The sequence below is a fragment of the Onychostruthus taczanowskii genome, unplaced genomic scaffold (assembly GCF_017590055.1).
Source record: "Onychostruthus taczanowskii isolate IOZ18803 unplaced genomic scaffold, ASM1759005v1 scaffold38, whole genome shotgun sequence".
NCBI lineage: Eukaryota > Metazoa > Chordata > Aves > Passeriformes > Passeridae > Onychostruthus > Onychostruthus taczanowskii.
Window position 1 is genome coordinate 14270580 of NW_024501237.1, and position 15826 is coordinate 14286405.

The 15826-nt window shown below is 42.0% G+C and overlaps 1 protein-coding gene across 6 annotated transcripts; it reads left to right on the plus strand.

Moving 5' to 3' along the window:
- Window positions 1–2130: 2130 nt before the first annotated feature.
- QRFPR (pyroglutamylated RFamide peptide receptor) lies at window positions 2131–15743 on the plus strand. 6 transcript variants are annotated; one of them, XM_041412184.1, is made up of 9 exons: window positions 2131–2631; window positions 2805–2927; window positions 10562–10720; window positions 11296–11357; window positions 12122–12357; window positions 12691–12788; window positions 13722–14020; window positions 14391–14526; window positions 14757–15743. In XM_041412184.1, exons 1-8 carry the CDS (start codon window positions 2292–2294, stop codon window positions 14514–14516), a joined length of 1443 nt encoding a protein of 480 aa, XP_041268118.1. In that variant the 5' UTR covers window positions 2131–2291; the 3' UTR covers window positions 14517–14526; window positions 14757–15743. The 6 variants fall into 6 exon arrangements, with proteins under 6 accessions (XP_041268118.1, XP_041268117.1, XP_041268120.1 ...); XM_041412183.1 differs by having other exon boundaries at window positions 14391–15743; XM_041412186.1 differs by lacking the exon at window positions 2805–2927 and having other exon boundaries at window positions 14391–15743.
- The last annotated feature ends 83 nt before the right edge of the window (window positions 15744–15826 follow it).

Sequence of the window (15826 nt, forward strand, 5' to 3'; positions counted from 1 at the left end):
TATTTAGGTGAGAGCTTATTCCCATGTATTCGTTCCTGATACACTTGGATGCTTTTTACGATGAACAACACAACACTGTGGTCCAGGATGACAGACTGGCCTCCAGGTTTGGCCCTTTTCCAGAACAGGAATGAAATCTGCTGAGACACATCTGGCTTGTTTGTTAATAGAAGAGCTCCTAAATGAGGTTTCTGTTACCAGCACAAAGTGGAGGGGGAAGAGGGAAAAGAAAAAGAGGCACAGAGAAGGATGTGTGAACAGAGGACATGAAGGTGGCTTCAGGCTGTACCTGGTGTAGTTAATGGAAAGTTCAAGGCAAAGTGCTGGGAAAATTGATCTCAGAAGAAGTCTGTCTGTGTGATACAGAGCATAAGCTCAGCAGGATCATGATGGGAATAAAGGACCAAGTTTTCCAGCCGAGAAGGCAAGCCTAAGGGAATGTGAAAGAGGCTGTCAGCATCTAAGTCAGTCTAACGAGCATTTGCTTTCCAGAACAGGGCTTAGAAAGCCTGTCAGAGAGGGAGCCTGATGGCATTGGTCTCAAGTGGAAAACGCACAGCACTGCTGCACCCAAGAAAATTGACATCTCCTCTGACCACGGGATAATAAAGACAGTCTTTGCCACGGACCTACACCTTAAGAGAGGGTTGTCAGCACTTGGAGGACTGAAGCAGCACAGGTTAGTGCAGGCATTGGAGCTTCTCTCCATTGATTACCACTTAACAGAATTTCTTTTTTTCCAAAGACGGCACAAAATACCTTTGGTCTCATTGAGCATATTTATTTTGCTGAAAAGGAATTGGTGGTGAAGACTTCCTTCTCCAGTTTTCCTTGGCAACCCAGACACTCTACAAAAAACCAGCTTTTGCTAGACTTTTCTTCGTGCTTTTCTAGACATTCCCTTGTACAGGTAAAATTATGTACCCAGGCCATGGAGCATCCATTCTATACAAAATGTAATTTTGCAGCATTCTCCTTGGTGATGTGGTTTCCCTATGAAACATCTATTTCTATGAGGGTAGGAAGTGTTGCCAGACAGGCTCTCATATTGTTATTGCCTTCTCTGGATACTTTTTAGTAATTTCTTATGCGACTGATTAAAGAAAATTGTTGCTATTCAATGTAATACCGTAAAAAGGGGATATTACTTGTGATAGTGAGAAAGCCGCACTGGGCAATTTAAATTAGGCTGGAAGAGAAATCAATGCATATTTTCAACTTGGTCCCTCTGTTAGACATTAACTATCATTATTATTCATATTTAAACTGCAGAGACTTTTTTTTTTTTTTTCAGCCACTTAGCTGAGTGCACCTTAGTAGCCTCCATGACCTTACCTGCATAGCCTTGCCAGACAGATTGTGTGGGATGGAATTCGGTCACATCTCCTCTGGCAAGCGTGGTTGTATTGCTGGGAAAGGGGTCTTCACGAGCTCCTGTCCGCTCAGTGAAGTGCAGAAAACTACTTTTCTATTTGAGCTTTGGGGAGTTGTTTGAGTTTTTTGTGGCGTTCGTACAAGGGGGGCTGAAAGGGCAGATAAAATCCCCGTGCTGTCTTGTTTGGGATGGGCATGAAACAGCAGCAGCCTGACCTGCTGTGGGTGGCATGAGCCTCCCCTCACGCAGGAGGCCATGCTCCCCACAGCATCATCTCTTTCCTTTCCCTCTCAGCCTGATCCCAACGTGAGGAGAGGCTGGTTTGGGAGTTTCAGCACCTCCCTTGGGCATTTCGAGCCTGGGCTGGGGAGACACCAGTGAGGGGGTCCCAGCACTGTGAGGGGGGCAGCGATGTGAGGGGCAGCTCTGAGGGGGACCCAGTGCAGTGGGAGATTGGGGGGCCCAGCGCGGTGAGGGGGCAGGTGTGTGAGGGTCTGTGAGGGGGGCAGCTCTGAGGGGGCTCCCAGCGCTGTGAGGGGCAGTTGTGAAGGAGTCCCAGCGGTTCGAGGGGCGGCTCGCAGCGCTGTGAGGGCTTGTGAGAGAGCGGCGCTGCAGTGAGGGGCGGCGATGTGAGGGGCTCCCCGCGCGCTCCCTCCTCACGGAGGCCGCCTCGCGCCCGTCCCGCTCCACAGCGCCGGGACCGGGGCGGGCGGCGCCGCCGCTCCAAGTTTGTGTCCGGGCGGAGCCGCCGCCGCAGCCCGCGGGCTGCTCCCGGCCCTGCGCGCTGCTTCTCCGCCGCCGCACCGCGGGGTCCGGCCCGCCCGAGCGCCGGAGGGGCAGTGGTCCGGCCATGGCAGGGCGCGGGCGGCGGCGCTGAGGCGGCTGAGGGCAGGGTGTCGGACCCCGAGCGGGCGCCATGCGGTCCCTGAACATCACCCCGGAGCAGTTCGCGCAGCTCCTGCGGGACAACAACGTGACGCGGGAGCAGTTCATTGCTCTCTACGGGCTGCAGCCGCTGGTGTACATCCCGGAGCTGCCGGGGCGCACCAAGGTAGCCTTCGTCTTCATCTGCGTTCTCATCTTCGCCCTGGCGCTCTTCGGCAACTGCCTGGTGCTCTACGTGGTGACCCGCAGCAAAGCCATGAGGACCGTCACCAACATCTTCATCTGCTCCCTGGCGCTCAGCGACCTCTTCATCGCCTTCTTCTGCGTGCCCTTTACCATGCTGCAGAACATCTCCTCCAACTGGCTCGGCGGTGGGTGTCGGGGCCGGGCCGGGCTGTCCCGGGCCGGGCTGCGGGCAGGGGGCAGCGCCGCCGCCGGGACCTGCGTTCCCCCTTCTCTGAGGGACCCTTCCTGCCCTCAGTCAGGCACCTTTTCCCTTCCCGCCCCCTGCGAGGGTTACCCTCTCCCTCCCTCCCTCCCTCAGGTTATGTTCCAATCACCCAGTGTGCTTTCCTGCTTGTATTCCTTCAAAGTTGCGGTGTGCGTGTGGGAAGCGGTTCGTTGTGTGGAGCTGGCCAGGGAGCCTTGCCGTACTACTTTCTCTTTGGTTTGTATTTTTGTTTGGTTTTTATTTTTGTTTGGCTTTTGTTGTTTGGTTTTTTGTTTGTTGTTTGGTTTGTGTTGTTTTGTTTGGGTTTTTTTTCTTTTTTTTTTTCTCGCTTAGTAATGAAATCTGGCTGGCAAGTGAGGTATCAGTCTTCATGCCGCTTAAGTTCCTCTGACAGCTGTCAGCTCGGAGACAGTCCTCCTTAACCTTTTGTGAGAAAAAAGAATGTCCTTGAAGGAACAGGTGACTGAGGGAACGTGTAGAATTTATGCTGAAATAATGTATCCTTTCATTTTTTTTTAATTCATTTTTTTCTTGGGAGCTATGTTGTGTAGTCCTGTTGATGTGAAGAACCTTTTGGCAAAGTTTCCCTGATGCCTAGAAAGAAGGAATTTTTTCCCTTTTCTATGCATCCTAGTTCCAAAGTAGTAAGAAGCAAGCAGAGAAAGGTGCAGTAGAATTGTATATGGTACTTATTTTCCTGTTTTGTTTTTTTTTTTTTTTTAATTAAACAGAATTTGACAATTATAAGTAGAAAAATAAAAGGGGTGGTTTTGCAGCAAGTAACAGGCAACATCTTGTACAATCACAAATTAAAACATTTTTCAGACTATATCAGAATGATCAATGAAGATATTGATAAAGTGACGCATTGATATTTCAATTTCCAAGGCTTACTGTGTTTCTGTTGTTTGGAGACAAAAGTGAAGGTTTCAGAACGTGGAGATTTAATTCCGGAACTTCCCACAGACTACAATGCTGGGTGGGAATTGACAGGTCAGAGGAGACTTGGAGCACGTGTGAGAAATGGGCTTTATTACAGAAACTTCAGTGAGAAATGATGAATCCCAAGCTCCTGGGACTACTGATAGTAAGGACAACTGTGCTGTTTTCTTATGAGCTGTTTTGGGGAAGATAACCTTTGTGATTCTTCTCTCGCCTAAGGAAGGCTCTGATCTGGCAGCTTAACCAAATATCTGCTCAGAATCAACTGAAGCCTCTGTGTGGGCTGAATTACAGGAGATAGGGCATGGGCATGTGGAACAGTCTTTATTTACACTCTGTTACTGAGGGTGCCTGACAAACATCTAGAAGTAGAGAATGTAGAAGGTCTGACATAGTTACAAGAAATCTCTTCAGATATTCAGTGTTTGGACAGCTAAAGTACACTGTTCCCTGGGGATTACTGTGTTTTTTTGCCTGCCCTCTTTGCTTTGCTAGAGCATTTTAAGTACAAGTGAATCCATAGGTCTTTTGATCTGGTGAAATCATTACCTTGAACTGACACAGTGTTGGGAGGACATAATAAGTAATATCATGGATGGTGTTAACCCTTTACTCTGGGGGATGGGGGGGTGTGAAGTAAAATTGAGGAAAACAAATACATGAACTGATGGTATCCCAAGGGTATCTGGTTCCTGATGCTTACATGGTGAAGCGTGAGTGGTGTTGACAGTTGTACTGCAAATCAGAGCCTGCCAGTTCTGGAGGAGTCTTTTCCTTACTGGCTTAACTGGTTTAATATGCCTTTTGCCTTTAATTTTGGAGTCTGAGAAAATCTTATTCTCATCCACTGTAATGCAACATCACTGAGTAGTGCAAGATCCAACTCTGTTATGGAAAAGGTGGTTTGACTTGCGATGTATCCTTGGTGGACAAAGCATCCTGGTGCATCCTGAGACACTTGATGCTAGAAATTGACTGGGAATTCTAAGCCTTTAGTCATTTTATATCTTGGTTTACTTGCATCACTGAAACAAGCATCTGTACTAGGTGATGTGAACCGAGGTGTGTATGTTTTGTACTTAAAGTGGTTCTTTATTTCCATGCTTGTATATGTGTGTTTGTTTCTTCCCCTTCTGAAACTCACAGAAGAATGGGAGAGGGGAGGAGAGGACTGCAAACAAAAAAACCAGCAACAATTTCAGAGTAGCTGAAGCTGTGACTTTTTCCATAGTATTTTCACTCACACACTCAACTTCACCTGCAGTTAAAAATCTCAGTGTGCCTCACTTTGCCTGATGATCAAGCAGCATTAACACAGACCCTTTAACTCTTTATGGGTAACAACTGGAAGCAGCACCATATTGACTAAAAATAGGTTTAAACCAGTCCTGCTTTTGATTCTCTGATGTCTTTAAGAATCTGTGTAGCTGTGTGAGTGTAATAGTGACAGTATATGATTTAATTTCCCAATTTAAACTTCACAGCTGAAATGGCTGTAATTTCATGGGGAGCTTTGAATGAAAATCCAGCATTCTCATCTCTCTGTAATTCAGGAGAAAATGAAGATCGTGGCTTTGTCATAAATGATCTCTGGGATCATATTTATTGATAAGAAGGATGAAAAGGGAGCTCAGGTGGGAGTAAATGGATGCATGCAGCAGTAGTTTGTCTTGGTGCAAGCTGAAGCAGTTGAGGACTTGCTGTCATGTAGTCATAGGTGGGAGGCAGCAGTAGTGGTCCTGTCCTACTGATGACAGCGCTATTAAAGATAAATTTGGGCTTTTGTCTCTGGGTCAAATATTACAAGAGTTGCTTTGTTTCCTGACACTGCTTGTTTAGCTGAGTGTTGTCTTTACAGAACTGCCTGGGCCAACGGGAGAATTAATTTAATGTTGTCTAATCAGTTCTGGTGAAAGATAAGCGCACATCTTGAGCTTACAATACAGCCAGCACCGTCCTACATCCTTGTGAATTTTGCATCTTACCAGTTGGGGTGTGTATTCTCAAGACAGGTGTCAGAGGGTGACTTTGCCTGTCACTTTGAGAGCAGTGAGTCATCTGAGGCACTCCTGAATGCTGAGGTGCCCTCGTGTATCTTGTCTGTCCTCCAGCTGCCCCTCAGGAGAGGGGTGCGTCTTCCGTATGTTGCTGTCACATCTGGTGCCTGGTGATGTGACAGCTTCCTCTTCTCTAAAGGCTTGGTGAAAAACTGACACTTTCTACCCAGCTGAGTCTTTAAGGTGCTTTCTCTTACTTAGCAAATGTCGTGTGTCCAGCAGTGTGTTACCTTAGAACTTCCCTGTGTGAGAACACACAAACATTCCTCGCTGAGGCATGGGAACTAAATCTTGCAGCTATACCAAGAACTGATGTAAAACAATGCATTGCCCAGGTATGCAACACCCTTAGGGATATCATCTGTGTGATGATGACTGATGTGTACTGCCCAAGTTACAAAATATGAGAGAAATCATCTTGCTTGCTTCAAGTGCTGTGGAGAGAGCTCATTACAAGCTGTGATAGAAATTCTAGTGCAAGGGCATGATCAACAGTGTTTTACCAGAGGAAGGAGCAATTTGACTTTTATCAGAGAAGGGTTTCAGGCTTTTACTTTTGTAACTCTGATAAAAGAAGTGATATTTGAAATGACTAAATCACAGTTGCAGGCACCATGTCCGATAACGAAGGCATAAAGCGCTTACGGGAATGCCATTTTTATTTGCAGTCTCTGAATATGTTATTGTTGGGAAAACTATTCACTGCTTGAATAATCAATGCAGTTTTTAGCAAGCAGTGCATGAGGAATACTTTAAGCCTCTTGAAAAAGAGAAGCAGTTAGTTATTTTCATTCCCGGTGTTCTGCTGCAAATGATTTTCTTTCCCAGTTGAAGGTAGTCAGTTTTAGATGCTGCAGTGCTGTCTTGATTAACAGTCCCTTGGAAGTGTTCTCTGAAAGCCTAACACAGTAGAAATTTAAACATTTTGATACATACTTAAGATATTATTTAAAGTGTTATCATTATTTAAATTATTCAGAAGAGTCAACACTTTCCTGTACTGCCACCAGTGCAGAAATTAATGCAGTTCCAGTGATTTTGAGGTGATCCCAGCATTTTAGCTTTTAACCCAGCACGGGGAAAACTGAGAGAGTGAGGTTTCAATAACCTTGATTGAACCTCACTGAAGTGGACTTTTATTCTTTGTGTTTGTCTGTCAGTCATATAATCTCCAAACAGCCACATTTTTGTCAGCTGGATTGTAACAAACATTTAAGCTAGTATATTCCTTTAAAATCTTCTGTTACTCTGTGTTATGTCTGAACACAAATGTGAAAATTCCCTTGAAATGGTTTTAATGTATTTGTTTGACCCAGCTGGCTTTTTGCCTATCTCAGTCTTATTTTAATTTCACTGTATTTACTATGATGTAGTAGCATAATTATTTTTTTTCCTCAAAACTTACCATGTCTTCCTTGTAATGAAATTTGGCACTTTTTTCTCAGTTTTTCCATAAGAGGCTTTGAACTAACAGACACTTGAGAATGGGGCTGTATCTATTTCTTCTTGCTGCAGGTGAAGCCAGTTCTACCCAAATGGATTGAATATTAAGTGAAATGTGCATGCATTGTTCTGAAATAATTACCTTATTTCACAGTAAATTTCATTTTCCATGTGTAAAGGCCTGTTAATGTTTGTAATTTGAAAACATAAGTTATATAATTTAAATTATTGAAAGATCTGGAGAAAGTTTCTAGTAATTGTCAAAGTAGTTGGGAATGGCTGCTATAGATTTGTAAATAAAACTATGGGTTTCAATACTAAGAAGAGGCATAATGTGAAGAACACTCATTATTCTGCCAAGTACAAGGACTCAGGATTAAATCCCATTCAAACACAGTAAGGATGGTGGATGGATCTCAGGTGTGCTGATGGCAGAATTCCATTGAAGTTGGTAGCTCTTCAGTTGGCCCTGGTATTGTAAACAGTTTATTTCTTTTTCTTTTTCCCCTAAGCAAATCTGTTTTAAATACTTCTGTGAATGAGGGTTGACTTCCTTGCTTAACAGTCTCTTAACCTTGATGGAGGTTTGAATTTCAAGGCACTTGAAGGTCTCATCATTTCAGAAAATGGGAAGCATTTGTGTAGTGAGTTACAATTCAGGGCAAGCACAAGAGCCCTGAAGGGATATTATATTGTTGATAACAGTGACACTCAGAGACCCTGTGCATGGTGGCATCAGAAGCTTCAGGGAAACTGAAGTTCTGTTCTGTTTTTACTTTTGATACGTAGATGCTTTTTGACTAGCTTTTACCTATTATTCATTTGAAAATATCATGGTGTTGCTTGTTCATATAAAAACTTTGTGGCTGTTTTTCTGTGGCCTCCAAGTCTCCAAAGTGTGTGCTGTGTGCCTCAGAGCAGGTGTTTCTATTCCAGCCAACTGTGTCTAATGGAAAAAAAACTTTTGCTTCCCATTTCTGGAAATGCACATGTCACTTGTCCAGCTCAACAGGCTCAACCTGCAGGCATTATGTAGACTTTTGCTTTTAGCTACTTTTGTATAGTTTAAGTGTTTACTTCTTGTGTGGTTGTCTTCAAAAGGTGAGTTAGGGTTTTTTTGCAGCCTTTTCTCCTGGGAGTTCAGCTCAAGGCACAGTGAGTGGTAGTCCGTGCTCTTTGGCAGTGTGGTTGCTGGGAAGAAAGTGAGAAGACTTCTGTAAAAAAAAAAACCAAACCAACAAGCATCTGGGAATTTGAGAGTTCTCTCCCATTTGGGGTGTTCCCTTTGTTCTTTGAATAGTTGGGCACCAGCTGGTTACCCTGGGATGCTGGGACTTCAGTGGAGGAGTACTGCATTTCAGGGAAATCCCTGTAATGCAGATATAATTCAAGTGTATTTAATTTAAGTCTGGTCTTTTTCAAACTGTAAGAAATAGCCTATGGCAAAAGTTTGAGTTGGTTTTTTAGCTTTGTTTTTTGTTTCTTTGCTTGTTTTCGGTTTTCCCCCAGCTTCAGCACTCGGACTTGAACTCATTTCCTTAGTGAAACAGGAACTTAAACATTTCATTAACAAGTTTGGCTCTTCTGTTTGTTATTTGTAGCAGGAGTCCCTTCTAACATAGTGAAGCAAAAATGTAAAACCGACTCTTTGGTCACATTCACCATTTGCCATGTGCAGAGTAGGTAGGATTTGAGCTTGCCTTTGGTTTTATCTCACAACAGAAGTTTAAGCCCACTGCGTGAAGGATATAAATTTGATAGAGTGGGTCTGGTGCTGTATGTGCAGCACATTCTGTACTGGGTGTAGTGAGAAACTGATGGGATGCTGAGTTAGTAAAATATTGATTCTGTTTCATGAGGCATTTCCTTAGGCATCACTGATGCCAAGGAAGGAGCAGGGGGAATTTTATTTTATAAATTGCAGTTGATACAGCATATGAAGATGTCTTGTCTTGCTCTTCTTGATGCCCTGGAAAAGTAGATACTGGATGAAAAACAGACATGCAGCCCAGTGCACCTTCAGCCATGCATTTCCTACTGACCATGCTAAGATTTCATTCGAGGAGCTTGAAACTGGGCTGCATGGTGTGTTTTTATTCTGGTTTAAGCCAGACCTGTGTGCACATCCATCGTGTTGCTGGTGTTGAATATGTGCTTGAAAAGTGCTTAATTTCCAACCATTGCTGTTTGTCCTCTCCTTTCCTTTGTGGAGCCACAGAAAAAGGGATTTTTGGGCAACTAGAATTGGCAAGACCAGTAACAAACCAGTTCCTTCTTGTAAGGTAGAGTGGCTTCTAGCCTGGTAAAAGTTTTCATTGTTTCTTGTTCCCTTCATGGAAGGTAGGATTAAGGTTTTGGAGTTTTCTGTTTGTTTTCTGTTTTCTGTGCTGTTACTGCTTAAGGTGTCCATAGCATCTTAAAGCTTGACTGAAAATTGGATCAGATAGTTCTTAGGCTGTTTTGGGTTTATGGATTATATCTGAGTAAGGTATAAATAATGGTCTAGTAAGGACAATAACCCTGACTGTTGCTGAAATGAATAGCTGATACTGAACTATAAGAGTGTAAGGGAACTGTGGAAATACGGGCAGAGAAAATTATCTCAGGGTGAAAAAACAGGTAAATGAGAAGTAGATTGGGAAGGGCATTAATTTTTTTGCAGAATTGTTTATATGACTTTCTAAGATGGCTAGGACTTGAGAATGGGTAATGGAGAATGACTAATAGGTTAAGAATTGAATATGGATTTTGGAAAGCTGTGGCAGCAATATAAGTTGAAGTTGCATAAACACAATAGGAATATGTACAACTTAGAAAATGCAGGTGGGAAATTGCATTTGTTGTGCACAGTGGCGCTATCATAACTTGGTAATCAACAGAGAGGGAGACTTGGAGAACAGAAGGATGTTGAAGAGGTTGAATTTTTCCTCTTTTGCCTCCTCCTCTATATATCTCACTTGACAGGATGATGCATTAAATGCTGAAATGTACACACAGAGTGATATATAAACGAGCTTAAGGAATGCGTTTGCAGCAGCAGAAAAGGCAAACTTTTAAACAGGTAACACTCAGACTTTCACAAACTGGAGAGTAATCTGCCAAAATGAAAAAAATAATAAATGGCTCTGTAACTTGGCATGTTTGACAACAGATGATGGAAGACTTGGTCAAAAGTGAAATAGGAGTAAGTGTCAGACTGGTTACAGGGCGAGTGAATACGTCCTTAGAAATCTTGGCTTTGCAGATGGTTACAATAAAGAACAGCTGTGCAGAGCTGCATTTGACAAATGGCTTAAATAGGTGACTCAGCAGGTTAGATGTTATAATGAATCTAAGAATCTTGGTCTGTTATTTTTAGTAATGGAGTCTAGTGTTAATAACTGTTGCATGTTTTACTGATTATTGCAGGTGCCTTTGCTTGCAAGATGGTGCCGTTTGTTCAGTCCACTGCTATTGTAACTGAGATTCTTACAATGACCTGCATTGCTGTAGAAAGACACCAGGGAATTGTGCATCCCCTAAAAATGAAGTGGCAGTACACCAATAAAAGAGCTTTCACGATGCTTGGTAAGATTTTAAGCATCTCCAATAATTGTGTGTGGGAAGTGATCTTCAGTGAGGATGGCGTGGTATCCACAGATATGACCAGTGATTCAGAGGCAGAGTTAATTGACCTTTATAAAATAGCTCAAGGGTAGTGCCTACAAGTAAAGCATTCACTAGCCAAAACTCTCACAAGGGACTTAGGATCTGAAGTCAAAAATGTACTTAACAATGATAAACCTTTAGCAGCCATTTCTTTTTCCTTTTTTCAAGAAAAGTTCAAAATGTACAAACACTGCTTAAGAAATGTCACAGGGAAATGATCCTTCCATTGTTACACAAAGAGATTTACTTAATGCTCCTTATGCAGACTAAGTGCTTTTCCTGTGGAATATCCATACATTGTGGTAGTTTGAGAGACAAAGTTGATGTCAAAAGAGCATGCTGTTATTGATGTGAGTGTTGACTGATGAATGCCTCATAGAAAACTTTGTTCTTTGCTGCAGTTTTCTACCTTGTCTGACTTTTCAAAGCTGTTGAACTGTTCATACCAAATCCTGCTTGTTGGACCAAGTGTGAAAAAATGTATTTGTTCACAGGCATAGTCTGGTTGCTGGCTCTCATTGTTGGGTCGCCCATGTGGTACGTGCAAAGGCTTGAGGTAGGTTAGGTCAAATGGGGATTTGCTTATTAAACTCAGTCCTTGCTGGATCTTCCTATACCTTTAGGTGAAATTGAATCAACTCCTATGAAATTAGAGGGGGATAAGGGAGGTGGAGCTTTAGTTATGTGTGCCAGCCTGGGGAAGGTTAAGGGTTAGAACTTGCATGCACTGTGGAAGAGGGAATACAAGCAGGGACTTGTCATGCCTATTCTCCCTAATTAAGTCCAAGAACAGAAATCTGTGGCTTCCACTCTGGCTTTCCTTTGGTTTATAGGCGCCTGGCACACAGAAATAGAGGGCTTAGATTGCTGTTTCAGGATGCCACAGTGCTCCCCAAGATCTGGAAAAACTGTGCTTAGTTTAGAATTAATTAGCTGCTCATTATAGTTGATGAGTTACCGCACACGTTTGGAGGTTAGGCAGGAGGCTTGGCAGAATCTGCTGCTTGTGAGTCTGAATGTCAATAATTTTCTTGGTTTTTAAACTGGCTAAGTGTGAGGTTTCTATACATCCATCTTTACTTGCAAAATGTGTAGCCAAGGTCTCCTTGAAGTGCAAATCAGAGCATCTCCCAGCCTCTCTTTGTCAATTTGGATCAAACCCTGTATTTCATGTGGACAAGTGCTTGGAAGAATTTTGTCACACTCAAGAAAAAAATCTGTTGAATTTTGGTTCCATTAAAAACGGAATATCTGAATGTGTTTGGGTTTTACACTTGGGATAAACACCTTAGTGACTCATCTTCTTTACATTTGTTACAGGTTAAATATGACTTCCTGTATGAAAAAGTGCATGTTTCTTGCTTGGAAGAATGGGCCAGTCCCATTTATCAGAAGATCTATACAACCTTTATTCTTGTTATACTCTTCCTTCTTCCACTGATGCTGATGCTTTTTTTGTACACTAAAATTGGCTATGAACTCTGGATTAAGAAACGAGTGGGAGATGCTTCAGTTCTTCAAACCATTCATGGGAGTGAAATGTCTAAAATATCAAGGTTTGTAAGCAAAATGCACTTGGAAATTTGACTTGTAGAAAGCTTTTTTCCTGACTTTTTTATTCTTCTTGAATAGTTGAAAATGGCTTGCAAGGCATACTAATGTCATGCTGCAAAGTGCTCTGCTGTCCCAAAAAAGAGAAATAAATTGCTAGTTTATATGATGATGCGTTTTTTTCTTTCCAAGAGGATTGTGTACTTCTGAGCTTTCCTTGAGGGTTTTATTTGAATCTGCAGCCATCAGAACACAGTCACAGATCTAACATGAAGAGAGATATGTAACTGCCAGCCAGTTCCCAGTGATTCAGTGTGGAATTCTTGGTGCAATTTCAGGAAGAAGAAGCGAGCAATTGTTATGATGGTGACAGTGGTGTTTCTCTTTGCAGTCTGTTGGGCCCCTTTCCATGTGATTCACATGATGATGGAGTACAGTGAGTACCTGCCGTGTCTCGTAGAATAAAGTCGGGATTTTGGGGTTTTTTTAAGTAATGGAACTTGATATTGTGAAAAGCTAATGATGCTACAGCGTTCAGCTCTAGAATACCTTCTGCAAGGAAAGGTTGATGTTCTGCTTATTAAAAAAAAGGAAAAACAGGAGTATTAGAGGAGTGAGCAGCTCTGTGTAGATTTTTTCCTTACCGTGTCTGCTATGCTGCCCTCATTTGCTGAAAGGTTAAAAAGGACTTGGCTGGAAGGTAAAAGTTATTTCTGAGCATAAAATGTCTTGAAGTTTTAAATGACATTTAATTTAACTGTTTTGAGTTAAACTTAAAAGGAAACATTACTTTTATTGAGGTAGGCATATTGGAAATATAAATACTGGACATCACAGTGATGGTACCCAAAGAATACAGCTAGAGTTTTTTGGTGCTCTTTACTGCAAACTGTCTTGAAATGCCCTCAATGCTTGTTCTTTTGGCTTTTTTTGCTGTTTGCCTTTTCCTCTGGGGTCTTGCACTGTTCATCTCCCACTTCCTCCATGGATACTGGAGCAGCCTATGTGCAGGAACAAGAGGAAATTTTTAGTAGTTGTACTCTACTTGCTAAAGGCAGGAGCTGTTTCTTTGTCTCCCATCACAAATAAGATTGTAGCAGATAAATCAATAGTTCAGCCAGTCAGCTTTTTTGCTCATAAATTTTCTTTCTTTTGATTCTGTTACTACCTGCATACAAAGCAGGACTGTGTGATAGTTCTTGATTTTATCTTGTTGATGAAACTCAATTGCTAATGTTAAGAAGCTCCAGCATAGGTTTTTTTTTCATTTTACAGAAAAACATCTAATGCCAAACTGGATATAAACAGGCTAAGTAGTAAGCATTTATGACATTCTGTACTTACAGCATATTTCTCTTTTCCTGTCCAGGTAATTTTGAGGAGGAGTATGATGATGTGACAATCAAAATGATTTTTGCAATTGTCCAGATCATAGGATTCTTCAATTCCATTTGCAACCCTATTGTGTATGCTTTCATGAATGAGAACTTCAAGAAAAATTTTCTGTCTGCCCTCTGCTTCTGCATTGTGAAAGACAACACATCCCCAAGCAGGCAGCTTGGGAACTCAGGAATTACCATGAGGAGGCAAAAGCCAGGTGCATCTCAGAAAGATCCCATGGATTCGGACGAAGGCAGGAGGGAGGCATTCAGTGATGGCAACATCGAGGTCAAGTTCTGTGATCAGCCAGCTTCCAAAAGGAATTTGAAAAGGCACCTGGTCCTGTTCAGCTCTGAACTTACTGTGCACTCTGCAGTAGGAAATGGACAGTAGCATCACAAGGGGTTTGGGAATGGAGAAGTCATTCTCTTTATGAACATTTCAATAAGCCATTTAAAAGAGTTTGCTGCTTTGCATGCTGAAATGAGGGGGGAAAATTATGTGTGGATTCTAGTAATGTTGGCATAGTGGCTGAGAAAATGTAATGCTTATTTTATGACAAGAAGTAAAACTTTGGAAAACAACATTGTGTGATTTCCAGGAGAAAAAAATAATTTATTCCTGACCTAATTTAGGGCTTATTTGTGCTCTGCTTTAGGTAAACAAAACAACTGCTGTTTGCTCCATTTATTGTGTGTCTGGACTGTACACAGCTGAATGCCAGAAGACAGGAATTATGGAGAGAATGTGCACCTTTTTGGGACAATTTGGAAGTCTGACATGAGGATGACATTGTAAGATCTACTTTCTGCAGCTTTGAGGACAGAGCAGCTTCAGATCTGAGTTCAGGAAAGATGGAGATTGAGATGCAATTTTATTTCAGAAAAAAAAAGGGAATATGAAAGAGTTATCCAGAATATGACTCTGAAAAGATTTAAACACCACATGCATGTTCATATTTCGTTAACAGAAAGCATATTAGTAATTAGCAATGCATGCATAATTACTCTGCTATTTTTTACAGATTTATTCTTGGGTACAAATTTAGATGCCATTGTACTGTCCTGCAAACTGCATTGTTCTTCTGAAAAAATGAAGAAGCTGATAAAGTGCTGTGCAAGAAAGTGCAGATGCAGGAGGTGTGGTCTGTAAACACTGAATTGAACTTCCGGTCATGCTTGGACATGTGACTCTCAGGTTGAAAGGGTGGTGTTTGCTGTCTGAGAACTGGGCCAGTGCTTTGTTATTTTAGACTTCACTGTAAATTGTGGGGTTGATATCCATAGGAATTCTAAATGTTTTTGCTCTCAGTGGGCCAAACTGCAAAATTGCAAAAGTATGTTTGCAAGTGTGGGACTGGGGGAGAAGTGTGATCTGAACTGGTACACTGGGATCCCATAAATGAGGCCTTGAAATACAGAATTTGCCACTCCAGCTGAGGTTAGGTTGGATCCTTTAACAGCCTGTAAAATGTCAGTGCTCTCTTCTGTCACTCCTTGCCTCACCTATGGGACCTTGATGCTGCCTTGGCAGTCAATTTAAGATTCTTTTACATTGCTACTTTACACTTCATTGTAAATGACAACTTAGGGTAAAATATCCTTGTATAATTTGGACGTAATCTGATTCTTCTCTAATGTCTACAGATTGCAATGGGTTTGTGACACACTTTATTTACATGTGGTTTTTTTATATTCTATATGATACACTCTTGGGCAGTGACAGAAAGCTCCTGACTTGTCCTGAGGGCAGGAATCAAGAGCTTATTATCATAGTTTTCCTCAGCAGATGGAAAGTTTAACTGCCTGATGGTGAGAACTATGTGTTTGGATAGAATCTGTGACTGAAAACTAATTTATTTTAAGCTATTGATTCATTTGCACTGCTAATTTCAGTGACAGATTTTAACAGACATTTAACCAGAACTTCCAAGTATCTTTGTCTTTGTTTTGTCTTCCCTGCTTCTGTTGTCTCATAAAACGTTGTGTCAATGAATAACTGCTGTAGTATTCATTTTGTTTTCATTAAAGTTCCTTTATGGCTTTGTTGGTGCTGTTTTGCACTAGGGGATATCTGCTGTAGACTTCACTTTGA

Excerpts from the sequence above, each read along its gene's own strand:
- QRFPR (XM_041412183.1), top strand. The coding sequence starts at position 2,292 with ATGCGGTCCCTGAACATCACCCCGGAGCAGTTCGCGCAGCTCCTGCGG. Across the intron at positions 2,632-2,804 it reads CTCCTCCAACTGGCTCGGCG|GTTATGTTCCAATCACCCAG; the intron begins GTGGGTGTCGGG and ends TCCCTCCCTCAG. Across the intron at positions 2,928-10,561 it reads GCCGTACTACTTTCTCTTTG|GTGCCTTTGCTTGCAAGATG; the intron begins GTTTGTATTTTT and ends TGATTATTGCAG.